At 46.6% G+C, this 14,686-nt stretch overlaps 1 protein-coding gene across 2 annotated transcripts in view; it reads right to left on the reverse strand.

The window, feature by feature from the left end:
• Positions 1-14,686, reverse strand: part of LOC124139570 — an 85,969-nt gene that overhangs the window by 19,241 nt on the left and 52,042 nt on the right. Inside the window, exons 12-14 of one of the 2 annotated variants that reach the window (XM_048391129.1) lie at positions 9,161-14,606; positions 7,564-9,121; positions 5,638-5,725 (exon numbers count right to left, since the gene is read on the reverse strand). In XM_048391129.1, coding sequence (XP_048247086.1) covers positions 5,638-5,725; positions 7,564-9,121; positions 9,161-14,606 — 7,092 coding nt within the window. Of the gene's footprint in view, positions 1-5,637; positions 5,726-7,563; positions 14,607-14,686 lie in introns of both variants that reach the window. The other variant, XM_046506745.2, reaches the window with a different exon arrangement.

Here is a 14,686-nt window from a genome sequence, read left to right on the forward strand (position 1 = left end):
AGTGATATTTAACGTATCTTAACGTTTCTCCGGTGTGATGACTCCTATGACGTCACTTCCGGTGGTAATACATTAACCTTCCTATCATGTAGATTACCGTATATCACTTAATCCTTCGATCTCTGATTTCAGTGTTGACATTTGCCCTGTTTTACTAACTCAATAGCGCAGTCCAGTAACAAAGTACAACTTACCCTGAGTTCCTGAGGTACTTCTGAAATCTTCACCCCCCCCCCCTCTCTTTTCCCTTTCTTGGAGTGAGTGAGTGAGTATGGTTTTACGCCGCTTTTAGCAATATTCCAGCAATATCACGGCGGGGGACACCAGAAATGGGCTTCACACATTGTACCCATGTCGGGAATCGAACCCGGGTCTTCGGCGTGACGAGCGAACGCTTTAACCACTAGGCTACCCGACCGCCCCCCTTTCTTGGAAGAGGGAGGGAACAGGTTACTTTATTTGGTAACTATCACCTGGGGAGCCACCAAAGGCCCCAGAGTGTATAGTCCATTTAGATCGGTCTGTATGTCTCGTAAGTAAAAGTTTGAAAAAGTGTTGTGGGACTTCCACTGGCAGCTGGCCACGATTTGTTCGATGGATGCAGTATTCCATGTGGCTAGGCTTGTTGCCAGTGCTCTGATTTCGTGGGGTCTGCAGCTACCCCAAATCGGAGTGGAGATTTGTGCCGTTTTATAGCTATCTGTGATAGCTGTTTTTAGCCATCCCGCTACAGTGCCCTTTGCGATGTCCTTTTCTGACGAGGGCTTGCAAGAGATAAATAGGCGTTTTCTCTGCTTTCTGTGGGGTTGAGTCGCTGTGATAAAATATCTCAAGGCTCTTATGGGGCAAAGCAATCTATCCGGGAAGTCCACACTTTTACTTAAGGCTGGAATTGTGTATTGCCGATGTCCGAGTGGGCCGAAGGTTGACGACTGGTTTTTGGCAATAAATTCAGGGAGCGATCTGAACGACACTGATTTCCATTCTTTGGTATGGGTTACAGTGGAGATGTCAATAGCGTGTTGTTCTGACACGCGAGCCGCCGTAGCCATGGCTAAGAGAAAAGCAGTTTTCTTGGAGACTGATAGTAATGTCGCACTACTCATGGGTTCATACGGTGCTTTCATCAATGCCGACAATACTATAGATAGATCCCATTTAGGAAAAGTACGTGGTACTTTTATATCTTCCAGGGCAAAAGACTTCATAAGTCGATTTAGTACTGGATGGGTACCTATAGATAGGTCATCGTGTTGTAATACTGATGACTGGGCTGATCTATATCCTTCGATAGTGCCGTGTCGTAAATTCTTGTCATTTCTGAGATGGAGCAAGAAATCGGCTACTATAGGTATCGTTATATCTCCATGTAACTGTTTTCCTCTTCTCCATTCGACGAACTTGTCCCATCTGTTATTGTATATCGCAGATGAGGTTGGTCTCCATGAGCTAGCCACTCTTCGTGCAGCTGATTCAGAGTAACCGGCTGCTTGCATCTTATGCGAGATAACTTCCAAGCGTGAAGATGGAGGTTGTCGAGGCGGCCGTAAAATATGTCCGTCTTTGGTTGTCTCAATAGGTCGGGACGTACTGGGAGTTTCAGAGGTACTTCTAGCAGCAGTTGTAGGAGTCTCGGAAACCAAGCCCTTTTTGGCCAGGCCGGGGCTATGAGGATTATGACACAGTCCGTTTCCTCTATTTTCCTCAGTACTCTGTCTAGGAGAGCCCATGGGGGAAATGCGTAAGCAAACATTCCCTTCCATTCCATGGAGAGCGCATCGACTTGGAGTGCTAGTGGGTCTGGTACCGGGCTGACATAGACTGGTAGTTTGTTGTTGAGACATGTGGCGAATAGATCTATGTTTGGACTGTCCCATACCTGGGTTATCCACTTGAACACCTCGGGATGTAGTGACCATTCTGTGGGTACTATCTTGTTTTTCCGGGATAGGTAATCTGCTAGTATATTTAGCTTCCCCGGAATGTGTCTTACTTCGATCTTGCAACTCACTGAGTCCACCAAGGCATATAAACATGTAACCTCCTTCAGTAAAGGCTGAGACCTTGTGCCTCTGTAGGTTAAATCTTGGATAGATGTGAGCGGGCATAGGCGAGACATCCACCAGCGTCTCGACTTGACGGCCTGATCGAGTGGGCTTGTTATCATGTGCTCTACTCTTGCATATCTGTCCTCTGTGGGTGCTGCTATGCCCCTTGTTGAGTAGAATCTTGCGCCTATGTAGGTGATGCCTGTGTGGGTACTAGCTCTGTTTTAGAGGGTGAACCAGGAAACCTAAGATTGTTAGTAGTGAGGCACACTGTGTTTAAACTAATTGCGCTTGTCCTGATCGGCCAATAGGAAATCGTCTACATATGAGAAGCCTTATGAGCTTATATGGGCGCAAACCGATGATGGGATTGGTGATCCTGGTGAATAACCATGGGGCTAAGGATATGCCGAATGGTAGTACCCTGAACTGGTATCTCTGACCGTTGACTGCAAAGTGTAGGTACCTGGAGTACTGGGGAGTAGAACCCGTGAGTGGTCTCTTGACTCTTTTAAGGTGCTGATAGCCCCTTGCTGAACTTGTGTAATCTTGGGTCGATGTCTGTGAGACCGGCTAGTTCGACTGGATTCGATGTGGTCATATCTTTGATCTTCTGTAGTTCTAAATCGTTGTCCATTGGGCAAGCGATGTCGGTAGGGTCTGAAGGCATTTCCGGTGGTATCCCCTTCGGGGACTGCTTCTGCTTCCTCCTCTGCGAAGTGGGATGATCATCTTTAGCAGGAACTGTGCTTCTTGAAGTTAGTCCGGTTGCTGATTGAAGATCTTCCTGCATCTTCAGAATGTGTTCCAGTGAGCTGTTGATGAATCCGGTCTGCTGTAGTGTCATCTCCGTGGGGTGTCTAAGTGTAGGCCTACGTTCTGATTGTTCGGGGTATGACGTTAGTAGAAAAGTTCAACGATGCTCGGCTGCTGTGCGCAGGGGCAACTTGTGTAATCACTCTTATTAATGGCAGGCATACCCAGTCTAACATTAAGTGCCGAAAGTAGCATTTAATGAATATTCGATTCTTGATGACGTCATCAATATATGACGAACAGGGAAGGGTAAGGAATTCTAGAATCAACTGACCGGTACCTCCTACCCGTCACGTTCTAACAAGGTCATCTTGGTATTTTGTCCTTGTATCTGTTTTAAAGGGCGGGCATTAGTTTATAGAGTTCTGCAATGATATGTTAATGGTATAATTATTTGGTCTATAATTAACCTCCGTAGTAGAATCCCCACTGTATAAAAAACAGTATTAGCAATAGATCCGCACCCCCTACTCGGGCTGTGCTGAGACTGGGTCATATGGCTGAGGGTAGCGTAATCCCGGTCGTCTGATCTACGACTGGCCGTGCGGGAATCACGTGTTCTATAACTGTGTGATAGTGACGTAACATCTCCCTCGCTTCTCCGCCCGTGTAACTGGACTGTGCGGCAGTATGAGATGGCGCATGCTTAGGAATTCTATCCTGATTAGCACGAGCTTTGTCAGTTCGTCTATCTTATGGCTAGAGGGTGAATGGTGTGTATTTTTGAGCATACTGCGATGCAATGTCCGTGATTCACGATCTGCCCTATGGTGTACGTGGTAGGGAGGTAATCTATCTCTTTTTGTTCTCCTGTGTCCTCATAATAATCAGATACAGCGTAGGCTTGCTTGTCTGCTGTATGAGGAAGTACTGCCATATTCAGCCTTATATCTCACTTAATCTCGTGCTTATCAATCCCCGTTTGGTCATGCCGGGTTTGTGCAATCCATTTTTTTAGAGTTTATTCCTGAGCCCTTGATTGCGTGCGCTTTTATCAATTATTACAACATTGAGTTGGTTAATTTCTCCGAATCCCTTTAGTTAAAAACCTGTGAGGTACATCTGCTCCTCAACTTTATTGGGAGATCCTTAGGTCTCTTGAATCTTGTGATCGACCCCTGTTGGCCAAGCCCGGGTTGTGCGACAGATTCTTTTGGATATGAGATTTCCGGAGACATTGATTGCATGCGCTTTTATCAATCTGATCGACCCCTGTATGGCCAAGCCGGGGTTGTGCGACAGATTCTTTTGGATATGAGATTTTCTGAGACATTGATTGCATGCGCTTTTATCAATCTGATCGACCCCTGTATGGCCAAGCCGGGTCATAGATTGCATGCGTGCGTCAATCATAACAGACATTGAATTTTGTTATTCTTTCCGTGAACTCATTTAAGTTAAATGGGGAACGCGGCAGAGGGTGAAAATCGTTAGTTTCTGTCCAAACTCGATGATCGACCGTACCAGACGTTGCCGGATGCAAGTTAGAGGCACTTTCTGTTTGACCGGTAAAATGCATCTTCTCCTCAACATTATTGGGAGAGTGGGATGAGCGACGGGGTCTCTTCTCCTCATAAGGTGAGACGGCGCTCTCGCGCGACACTCGCGCTTTTACGCTTTATACATCATTACAGACATTGAATTCCGAACTCAATTAAGTTAAAAGGGGGAACGCGGCAGAGGGTGAAGATCGTTAGTTTCTGTCCAAACTCGATGATCGACCGTACCATACGTTGCCGGATGCAAGTTAGAGGCACTTTCTTTTTGACCGGTAAAATGCATCTGCTCCTCAACTTTTGGGAGAGTGGGATGAGCGACGCGTTCTCTTCTCCTCATAAGGTGAGACGGCGCCCTCGCGCGACACTCGCTTGTAACCCACGTGATTAATATGGCCACCAAGAGCTTAATCACTTGTTTTTACTTGATGCGCTAGTAATCTTTGTAATCAGGATTGTTGATACATGCCTTGTAGAGCTTGTCAATTTTCTCCTTTGACAGAGGCTCGCAATAGCTGCACCTTGACTTTTGTGTGCAGTTGTTTGCATGATAGACATCTAGGGTGAGGGTCACCAGGTATCTGGTGTTGCCCACAGCCTGAACAGACGGGTGTCTGTCCTTGAGATGAAGATCTCATCCCACAAAACGTTTCTAACTAATTACTTACTAGAACTTCCGATCTTCTTATACCCCCGTTCTCTGCTTGTAGACTGCTCACTGCTTGTAGCCTATGAAGCTTGAGAAGATCTAATGTGCTTTGTAAGTGTGGAACTCAATCACGTGTACGGATGTGCAACAAAATATTTTCCTTGTTGTCATCTGGACACACAGGAAAGAAGTGACTAGATTCCCGCCTTGCGCATGCGCAGTGGCGCCTCTGGCAAGGGATAGGGTTTCCCTCACAACTATGGATATGTTGGCAGTGTAGTGGACGTCTGTTGAAAATTTATAAAAATTTATAGTGTGGTTCTCAGCATAAACAGGAATTTATGGCACTGATGTGATAGAGGTGAGGTATTCACAAGAATTATAATTGTTTGTCTATTAAACGCCACACTCAGCAATATTCAAGCTATATGATGTCTGCTGTAAATATTCAAATCTGGACCAGACAAACCAGTGATTGTTATCATAGCAGCGTCATGCTGTCAGGTTATGATGACTCGCAATCAACCAAGTCTCTCAGCATGACTGCCGGATCCAGGTAAGCATAGGTTACTGGTGATATTTCTAACCCGGAATACCCAGGCAGCTCATTCACTTATTCCACACCAACCTGTTTCTTCTGGGGTGCAGCCTCCGATTCTGAACTTTTCCGTTTTCTCGTCTTCCTCTCTTGTTCTTTCTTCTCCTTGTTCTCCAGCCTGGAAGAGTGAGTGAGTGAGTGAGTGAGTGAGTGAGTGAGTGAGTGAGTTGTGTGTTTAGTTTAAGGCCATGCTACAGTGTTTCCGTAGCATTAACATAGGCCATGAACCATATCGGTCCAAAATATTTGGCCCAGAGAACAGGTAAATTTATAATTGAGCAGAAACACTGTGATTCCTTGAATGCTGATGTTGAACACGGAAACAAAAGTGAGGCAGGAGGTTCAGTATCAAATTTGGTGCTGAAAACTATGGCTATCAAGTGAGAGATCACGAGAGAAAGGGGAGGGAGGGATGAGAGAGAGAAGGGGGAGGGAGGGATGAGAGAGAAAGGGGAGAGAGGGATGAGAGAGAAAGGGGAGAGAGGGATGAGAGAGAAAGGGGAGAGAGGGATGAGAGAGAGAAGGGGGAGGGAGGGATGAGAAAGAAAGGGGAGAGAGGGATGAGAGAGAAAGGGGAGAGAGGGATGAGAGAGAAAGGGGAGGGAGGGATGAGAGAGAAAGGGGAGAGAGGGATGAGAGAGAAAGGGGAGAGAGGGATGAGAGAGAAAGGGGAGAGAGGGATGAGAGAGAAAGGGGAGAGAGGGATGAGAGAGAAAGGGGAGAGAGGGATGAGAGAGAGAAGGGGGAGGGAGGGATGAGAGAGAAAGGGGAGGGAGGGATGAGAGAGAAAGGGGAGGGAGGGATGAGAGAGAAAGGGGAGGGAGGGATGAGAGAGAAAGGGGAGAGAGGGATGAGAGAGAGAAGGGGGAGGGAGGGATGAGAGAGAAAGGGGAGAGAGGGATGAGAGAGAAAGGGGAGGGAGGGATGAGAGAGAAAGGGGAGGGAGGGATGAGAGAGAAAGGGGAGGGAGGGATGAGAGAGAGAAGGGGGAGGGAGGGATGAGAGAGAGAAGGGGAGGGAGGGATGAGAGAGAAAGGGGAGGGAGGGATGAGAGAGAAAGGGGAGGGAGGGATGAGAGAGAAAGGGGAGGGAGGGATGAGAGAGAAAGGGGAGAGAGGGATGAGAGAGAAAGGGGAGGGAGGGATGAGAGAGAAAGGGGAGGAGGGATGAGAGAGAAAGGGGAGGGAGGGATGAGAGAGAAGGGGGAGGGAGGGATGAGAGAGAAAGGGGAGGGAGGGATGAGAGAGAAAGGGGAGGGAGGGATGAGAGAGAGAAGGGGGAGGGAGGGATGAGAGAGAAAGGGGAGGGAGGGATGAGAGAGAAAGGGGAGGGAGGGATGAGAGAGAAAGGGGAGGGAGGGATGAGAGAGAAGGGGGAGGGAGGGATGAGAGAGAAAGGGGAGGGAGGGATGAGAGAGAAAGGGGAGGGAGGGATGAGAGAGAAAGGGGAGAGAGGGATGAGAGAGAAAGGGGAGGGAGGGATGAGAGAGAAAGGGGAGGGAGGGATGAGAGAGAAAGGGGAGGGAGGGATGAGAGAGAGAAGGGGGAGGGAGGGATGAGAGAGAAAGGGGAGGGAGGGATGAGAGAGAAAGGGGAGGGAGGGATGAGAGAGAAAGGGGAGGGAGGGATGAGAGAGAGAAGGGGGAGGGAGGGATGAGAGAGAAAGGGGAGGGAGGGATGAGAGAGAAAGGGGAGAGAGGGATGAGAGAGAGAAGGGGGAGGGAGGGATGAGAGAGAAAGGGGAGAGAGGAATGAGAGAGAGAAAGGGGAGGGAGGGATGAGAGAGAAAGGGGAGAGAGGAATGAGAGAGAGAAAGGGGAGGGAGGTAGTGAGAGGGGTAGGGAGGTAGTGAGAGGGGAGGGGGGAAGGCAGACAGACAGACAGATATCAAATGGAGACAAATTCTTCCTGAATAATAACTGAAAACAATGATCTTACAAAAGGAGTTTACACACACCTTTTCGCCAACTGCTGCTTAGCTAAGGATATCTCCGCAGATCTCAACACAGGGAAGAAAGTGGCATCACCCTGACCAGCAGTCCCAGGCTTGGAGTACACGGCCTTTGGCTTCACAGTCGTTGAGGAAAGGTCAGCACCAAACTTTGGCAAGTCTGCTTGAGGCCGAGCCAGCCGTGCTACTCGTCTCTGGGTCCCTGAGGACATGGAAGACACAGCTTCATCCAATGGAGCTATTTTGGTAAACTTTGTTCCATCAGGAGTTGGTGGGGTCTCAGCCCTATTTTTCGATTTCGTTAAAGTCTTTCGTTTTGATTTACCCTTTGTTAGGGGAGTGGGGTCATCCAGAGACCCTGTCGGGGATGGAGGTAGCGGTGAAACAGGATCTCGAATACGAAGGAAGTTCATCGGCGATGGTGGCAGCGGTGTGGTGGATACAGATGCCAGGGAAAACTCACTACGTAGTAAGGCACTGATGGACGAAAATGTCCCCTGGGTCAGGGCAACGATTTCTGGGGAGGCGACTCTTTCGGGTGTCTGCAAACCGGCCCCTGCCATGATGGACTTGGGCTCCTCCACATCTTCAGCAAATGTGTCCTCCTCCTCCAGTTCCTGCAGTTCTGGGATCAAGTTCCAGGTGTCCAGGAGACCGGGCCCTTCTGTGGAGCTGGTGGTCTCAGCATTGTTGACTGTAAATCCAAATGAATTTTGGGATTCTACACGTTTCCTCTTGCTTCCGTCATCAGAATCTTCCTCAGATCCGGACATCTCATCAGTATCTGTTATTTTCTTCCCATCTTCTAGGGTCTTTTCACACTCATCTTCTTGGGTCTTTTCACACGCATCTCTTGCCTCGACGTCTGCTCTTACACTCTCGTGACTGACAACAGAAGCCTCCTTCAAATTCACATCTTCTTGTACGTGTTCCACTTCCTCAACATCCTGTCCAACTTCTGATGAAGTTTCTCTTTGTTCAACATTTCCTTTAATGGTCTCCTCAAACTTTTTGTTCTTCACAACCAAACTATCTTCAGCATTTACATCTTCCTCATCTTGAGATGCCTTCATTACAGTATTACAACTTTCTTCCTCTGGTCCCTTTTCCTCTTCTTTATCCTGCTCCAGTGTTGCATTCACCCCAATATCTCCACTCTTTTCTGTTTCTTCCTCCTTCGTCCTCTTCCTCAAACTGTCAAGTCCTTTGGACACCTTCTTTGTCTTCTTTTCAACAGTAGAAGGTTCATCAACCGTCTTGGCCTCTTCCTGATCAAAACTCATCTGCCTCTTCATGTTGGCTCTCTTCAGCTGGTTAGCTCTAGTGGTTCTCCTGCTAGTCCTGGGACACAAGGTGTCCTCAGCAGGACACTCAGCCTGAGGTAGCTGCTCCTCACTCGCACTCACCCTCTGCAGCTTCCTCCGCGTCTTCCTGTGGACGCCCTGGCCATCACTGTCCTTGGACCTGCTGTTGTCCTCACTGGTCACACCCTTGTCCTTGGTCACATCCTTGTCCTCAGTTGGACCTTTGTCAATGCTAGTCACATCCTTGTCCTCAGTTAGACCTTTGTCAAAGCTAGTCTCATCCTTGTCCTCAGTTGGACCTTTGTCAATGCTAGTCACATCCTGGTCCTTGGTCACATCCTTATCCTTGGTCATATCCTTATCCTTTGTCACATCCTTGTCCTCAGTTAGACCTTTGTCAGTGCTAGTCACATCATTGTCCTTGGTCATATCCTTATCCTTGGTCACATCCTTGTCCTTGGTCACATCCTTGTCCTCAGTTAGACCTTTGTCAGTGCTAGTCACATTCCTATCCTTGGTCACATCCTTGTCCTTTGTCACATCCTTGTCCTCAGTTAGACATTTGACATTGCTAGTCATATCCTTGCCATTAGATAAATCTTCGTCCTTGCTAGTCACATCCTTTAGCTTGCTTGATACATCCTTGTTATGATCTTTGTCCATGATGGTAACATTCTTGGTAACATCCTTGTTGTAGCAAGTCACATCCTTGTCCATGGTCACATCCTTTGTTTCTTCCCCGGACACTTCCTTGTCCTTGCTACTCACATCCTTTGTTTTTTCCTTCACCACACCCTTTTCCTTCCTTGTCACATCCTTGGCAACATGTTTGCCAGTCAAATCACTGGTCACATCCTTGGCAACATGTTTGCCAGTCACATCACTGATAACATTCTCTGCTACACCCTTGTCCTTGCTCGTTACATCCTTGGCAACATCTTTGCCAGACACATCACTGGTCACATCCTTGTCCATACCCTTGTCCTTGCTTGTTACATCCTTGGCAACATCTTTGCCAGACACATCGCTGGTTACATCCTTGGCAACATCATTGCAAGACACATCACTGGTCACATCCTTGTCCACACCCTTGTCCTTGCTAGTTACATCCTTGGAAACTTCTTTGCCAGTCACATTGCTGGTCACATCCTTGGCAACATCATTGCCAGACACATCGCTGGTTACATCCTTGGCAACGTCATTGCCAGACACATCGCTGGTCACATCCTTGTCCAAACCCTTGTCCTTGCTCATTACATCCTTGGCAACATCTTTGCCAGACACATCGCTGGTTACATCCTTGGACACACCCTTGACCAAACTGGTCACATCCTCTGCCACACCCATGTCCGATACATCCTTGGTAACATCTTTACCAGTCACATCCTCTGCCACACCCTTGTCCGATACATCCTTGGCAGTCACATCCTCTGCTACACCCTTGTCCTTGCTTGTTACATCCTTGACTACTGTGTTAGTTTCATCTTCTGTCTTGCTGGCCACACCTGTCCTTAATAACCTTTTACGTCTTGGACATTTTCCTACATCCATTTCAAGCGATGGTGATGTCAACATCCCACCAGTCATGGAGGATGAAGCTTGCTCTCCTTCTTGGACCTTTCCAACCACTTTGTGGACATTTTCATTCACTTTTAAATCTCTATTCTCTTTACAATTCTGATCCTTTGAGGGCATGTCAACACTAGAGCTAGACAGTTGCCTCTTCTCTGCCTTTTGTGTACTCTCCCCTTGTGTCTCTTCTTGAGTGCGAGTAGAACCTGACCCTGGTGCTGGCAGCAACCCTGTTTCTGAAGGGACTGATGTCTCAGGTTCATCAATATGTGACGATTCTGACCCACATATACTCCCCTTCATAGTGTTTTCATCTTCTGTTGCTTCAACCTCAACAGCCCTGCTAGAGTTCATTGGTGTTGGTGCTGGTAAGGCAGGAACAGCGCCAGCTATATCACTGCCTGTGCCCCTTGAGCTGTCTGGTGTAGTGGGCAGAGGTTGGGTAATGACTGGTTCTGTGCCAGATGTTGACTGAATTGAGTTTGTCTGTGGATTAGATTCTTTTTCTGTCACATCAGCACTGTTTGAGATCACAGATTCTGTAGGAACACTTTCAGGTCTTACCTGAATTGTCTTAGCACTATCATGTTTTGCAGAGACTGGCTTCACTGATAATTTGTCTTTGTTCACTTTTTCTACAACAGTTGTCACTCCTGCTACGGATTTCAATGGACTTATTGTGCTACCATCACAGCCTTTGTCCTGAGTCAGATCTAGAGATTTCACAGATCTCACCGGACTACTGAAAACACTGTCTGACGCAGATGACTGCAGGTTGTCTTGACACATCACCGGACTACTGAAAACACTCTCTGAAGCCGATGACTGCAGATTCTCTTGATACACCAACACTTGGATCGTGTCCATGTCACTGTCTGTCACAGACTCTGATTTTCCAACACTGCAAACACCTTCCATTTCAGAAGCAGACGACACTTCTGGTCCAGCCAGAGCTGTCTGTCCTTTCCTTTTGACATCATCAGATGAATTCCCAGATTCAGTTCCCGACTTTCTCTTTAAAACATTGAGCCTAGATTTTTCCAAATTTGTTACAAATTTCTTTTTCTCATGGGCAGATTTAAGTTTTTCTACAACCAAATCTGTTTTTCTTTGAGCTTCTGCTTTTCTAACAATCTCTGGAGGCTCACTATCTTCAGATTGTTTAGCCTCGCTGCCAGATTTGTCCGACGCACTTCTAGTAACACGTCTTCTTTCCAAAATTATGTCTACAAAGTCCTTCTCAGTCTCTAAGGGCTGGTATCGATGCTTGGATGGTCGAACTCGTCGTTTTGGAGCCATAGGACTGGGTCGTGAACTTTCTCCCTTTGCTTCAGAAGTCTTTTCTCCTTCTTCTGAGAAGGCATTAGGCTCTGGCACCGCTGGGATGTCCCCTACTTCTTCATGACCGGTATCCCCTCTCGTCTCATTGCTGGAGCCTGGCAGTACTGTATCTGACTTAACAAAACTGGCAGTTAATGAGGGGAAAGTACCTCTATTTTCACCCTGCTGAGAACTCAGCTTTGAATTTCTATCCTTAAAGATCCGACTTGATTTATCTCTTCCTCTTTGAGAAGATATTGGTTTAGTTTCATTCACCAAACCCATTCTGTCCTTATTAAGTTCAGAGAGAGATGATTTGCTTGCAATACGCCCAGATGGAACATCAGGAAGTATCTTATCAATCTTTTTGGCCTGTATGCTCTCACTTTCATCACTGTCTGATTCGGTTGAAATAAATTCTTTAGATGTGAAAACTTTCTGTGGGTTCCTGGTAGCCTTGTCAGAGTCTTTCTTTCCATTGCCCTTGTGTTTGGTGCTGAATTTTTTCTTTGGTTTCCGAGCATGTGTTACCTGTACAGATCTCTCAGTGTCATCTGCTTCTGGGTCCGAGGATGACAAGGGTACAGCAGACTTGACTGCCACTTGCTCTGGTTTTGTCTTCCTGGTTTCAGGTGGTTGTTTGTCCTCATCATCAGACTCTTTGTCCGATCCTGGAGAATAATCTGATGCAAAATGACCTCCAGAATCTTGAGCATTTGTTCTTTCATCCTCATCTTTCTCCGACTCAGAGGATGTGTCAATCACAGGTTGCTTTGGACTCTTCCTCTTCTGTGCGCTCTGTTTTCTTTTCTTCTGGTTGTCTTCCTCCAAAGAAGTATCGGATGAATCAGAAGACACTAATTGTTCTTGAGAGCCAGACTTTGAAGAACGCATTTTCTTAGATGGCAATGAGACAGCTTTTACTTTTTTAACTTTGAAACTTGGTCCACTGTCCTTGCCAGATGTCATTGTTCTTGGTGTTGACTTTGGTTTTGAACATTTTACTGGTGTTTTCATACACACAGAGCTATCACTGAATGAATCTGATATAACTGTTTTAGAACTGGATGGTGATCCTTTCAAAGTCTCATCCAGATTGTCCTTATTGTGACCTTTTTCTGAGAAAATATCGCTTTCAGAAGATGAATGCTTTTTTTCAGCAGCATGGTTGGATGTCTTGACAGAGTCTGGGCTTGAGTCTATCTTGATGTCCATGCCTGATGTGTGTCCTGCATTACAGGGGGCACCTGCTGCCTTCACACTTTCCAAACATCCCTCAGCATCTGGTCCACTCTCACCAATAGTCCTGTCTGCTACCTCAGTGTCCATTTGTCCTGAATCCACAGCCTCCATACCATCTATGTCCATCACATCACCTGTGGAAGACGATTTCATCCCCAGGACATCATCATTGTCTGTTTGTTGCTTTGCTAGGACATGACCCTTTTTCAGTTCTGGGGATGAACATTTTGCTATTTCAGATACATTTGAAACAGAATTTTTCACTTCAGTCCCATGAACCAGCTTTGATAGCTCTTCTGTTGAGGCCTTCTTCTTCTTAACAAATGGATCTTTTTTCTGTTTCACAGGAGAACATGTTCGTTTGAGACTGCTGACTTGACTCTCTAATGAGTCTGACAAACTGTCTCTTAACCTTGACCTTAGAACTCTTACAGGACTATCTGTATCTTTAACATTCAAAGTTTCAACTGATTGTGACCTTAACGATTTCTTCAATTGTAAATTGTCAGAACTACCAAGAGCTTCTGACCTTGACCTTGGTGACTTCCTTAATGTTGAACTCTCAACATCTGACAAATCTAAAGGCAAGCTTGTTGTTCGAGTGCGAGTCTGTTTCTTTGGTGACTGCTCAGTTTCTACAGATCTAAGAACAGTTTCATTTTTTGGCGAAATTCCTCGCAATTTCTTCGACTTTGGTGTTGTAGGTGTTAAGAAGCCATCTTCCATCTTTGCCATGGCGGACTTGGGTCGAGGAGCCCCAAGTCCATTCTGCTTTGTCTTTTCTTCAACAGGCTGACTCATAGATCTTGTAACTCGATCAGTCAAATCACTATCACTCACTGCACACTTCACATGCTCATTGGATTTTGACAATGTTCCTAAAGGCTTTTTTGGAGTCATTGATCTGTTTTGTAGATTTTCAGTTACATTTTCCTTTTCATCTGTACTACAAGACTGCTTAGCTGAGGACAACGGACTCCTTGTACCAGAGCGGTCAGCCAGAGGGCAACTCTGTTGCAGGACCTCCTTGGTGTTCCTGGGTCTCAGTTTCAGCAACACACCCTCTTCCTCCTCCTCATCACTGGACTTAGTACGCTCTGCAAGTTCCTTCAGCCTCTTCATGTCTTCGATCAAGTTATGCACTGGGAATGGAGACGAACCTTTCCTACTTCCAAAAGAAGCTGTCCCCCCCTCCTCCTCCTCCGACGACGAATCTGAAACAGCTGGCAAACTGGTCTCCAGATCATATCCTTCAGCTTGAGTTCCAGCGTAGTCTATCTTACTCTGTAGCCGTGGACTTGGCTTTATGGCCGTCTTATCAGCTCCTTTTCCTGGCTGTTCTGATTTATTCTCTTGCATCTTCTGTTTCCTGACTCTCTTTGGCCTAAAGCTTTCCGATTTTGAGATCACATCTTGTTCATCCGCAGAAGAAAACAGACCTCTATCTTTTCCACTACTCAATCTTGGAGACCGGCGCACAGATTTTGTATAGGGAGTAGTTACGTCTTCAAGGAGTTGAGATTGTAGACTTTCTGCCATAATGTCCATCGAATCCTCATTGTCAAATGCTATTGATGTGGAGGGGTTTGCAAAGGAACTTGTCTTCGTTTGCTGAAAGAAAAAGAAAGCATGTTTTCAAAATCCTACAAAAACGGGAGATAACAGAGATAGGAAAATCTTACAACCTGTCA

This window comes from Haliotis rufescens, unplaced genomic scaffold (assembly GCF_023055435.1).
Source record: "Haliotis rufescens isolate VD_foot unplaced genomic scaffold, xgHalRufe1.0.p SCAF_9, whole genome shotgun sequence".
NCBI classification, from domain to species: domain Eukaryota; kingdom Metazoa; phylum Mollusca; class Gastropoda; order Lepetellida; family Haliotidae; genus Haliotis; species Haliotis rufescens.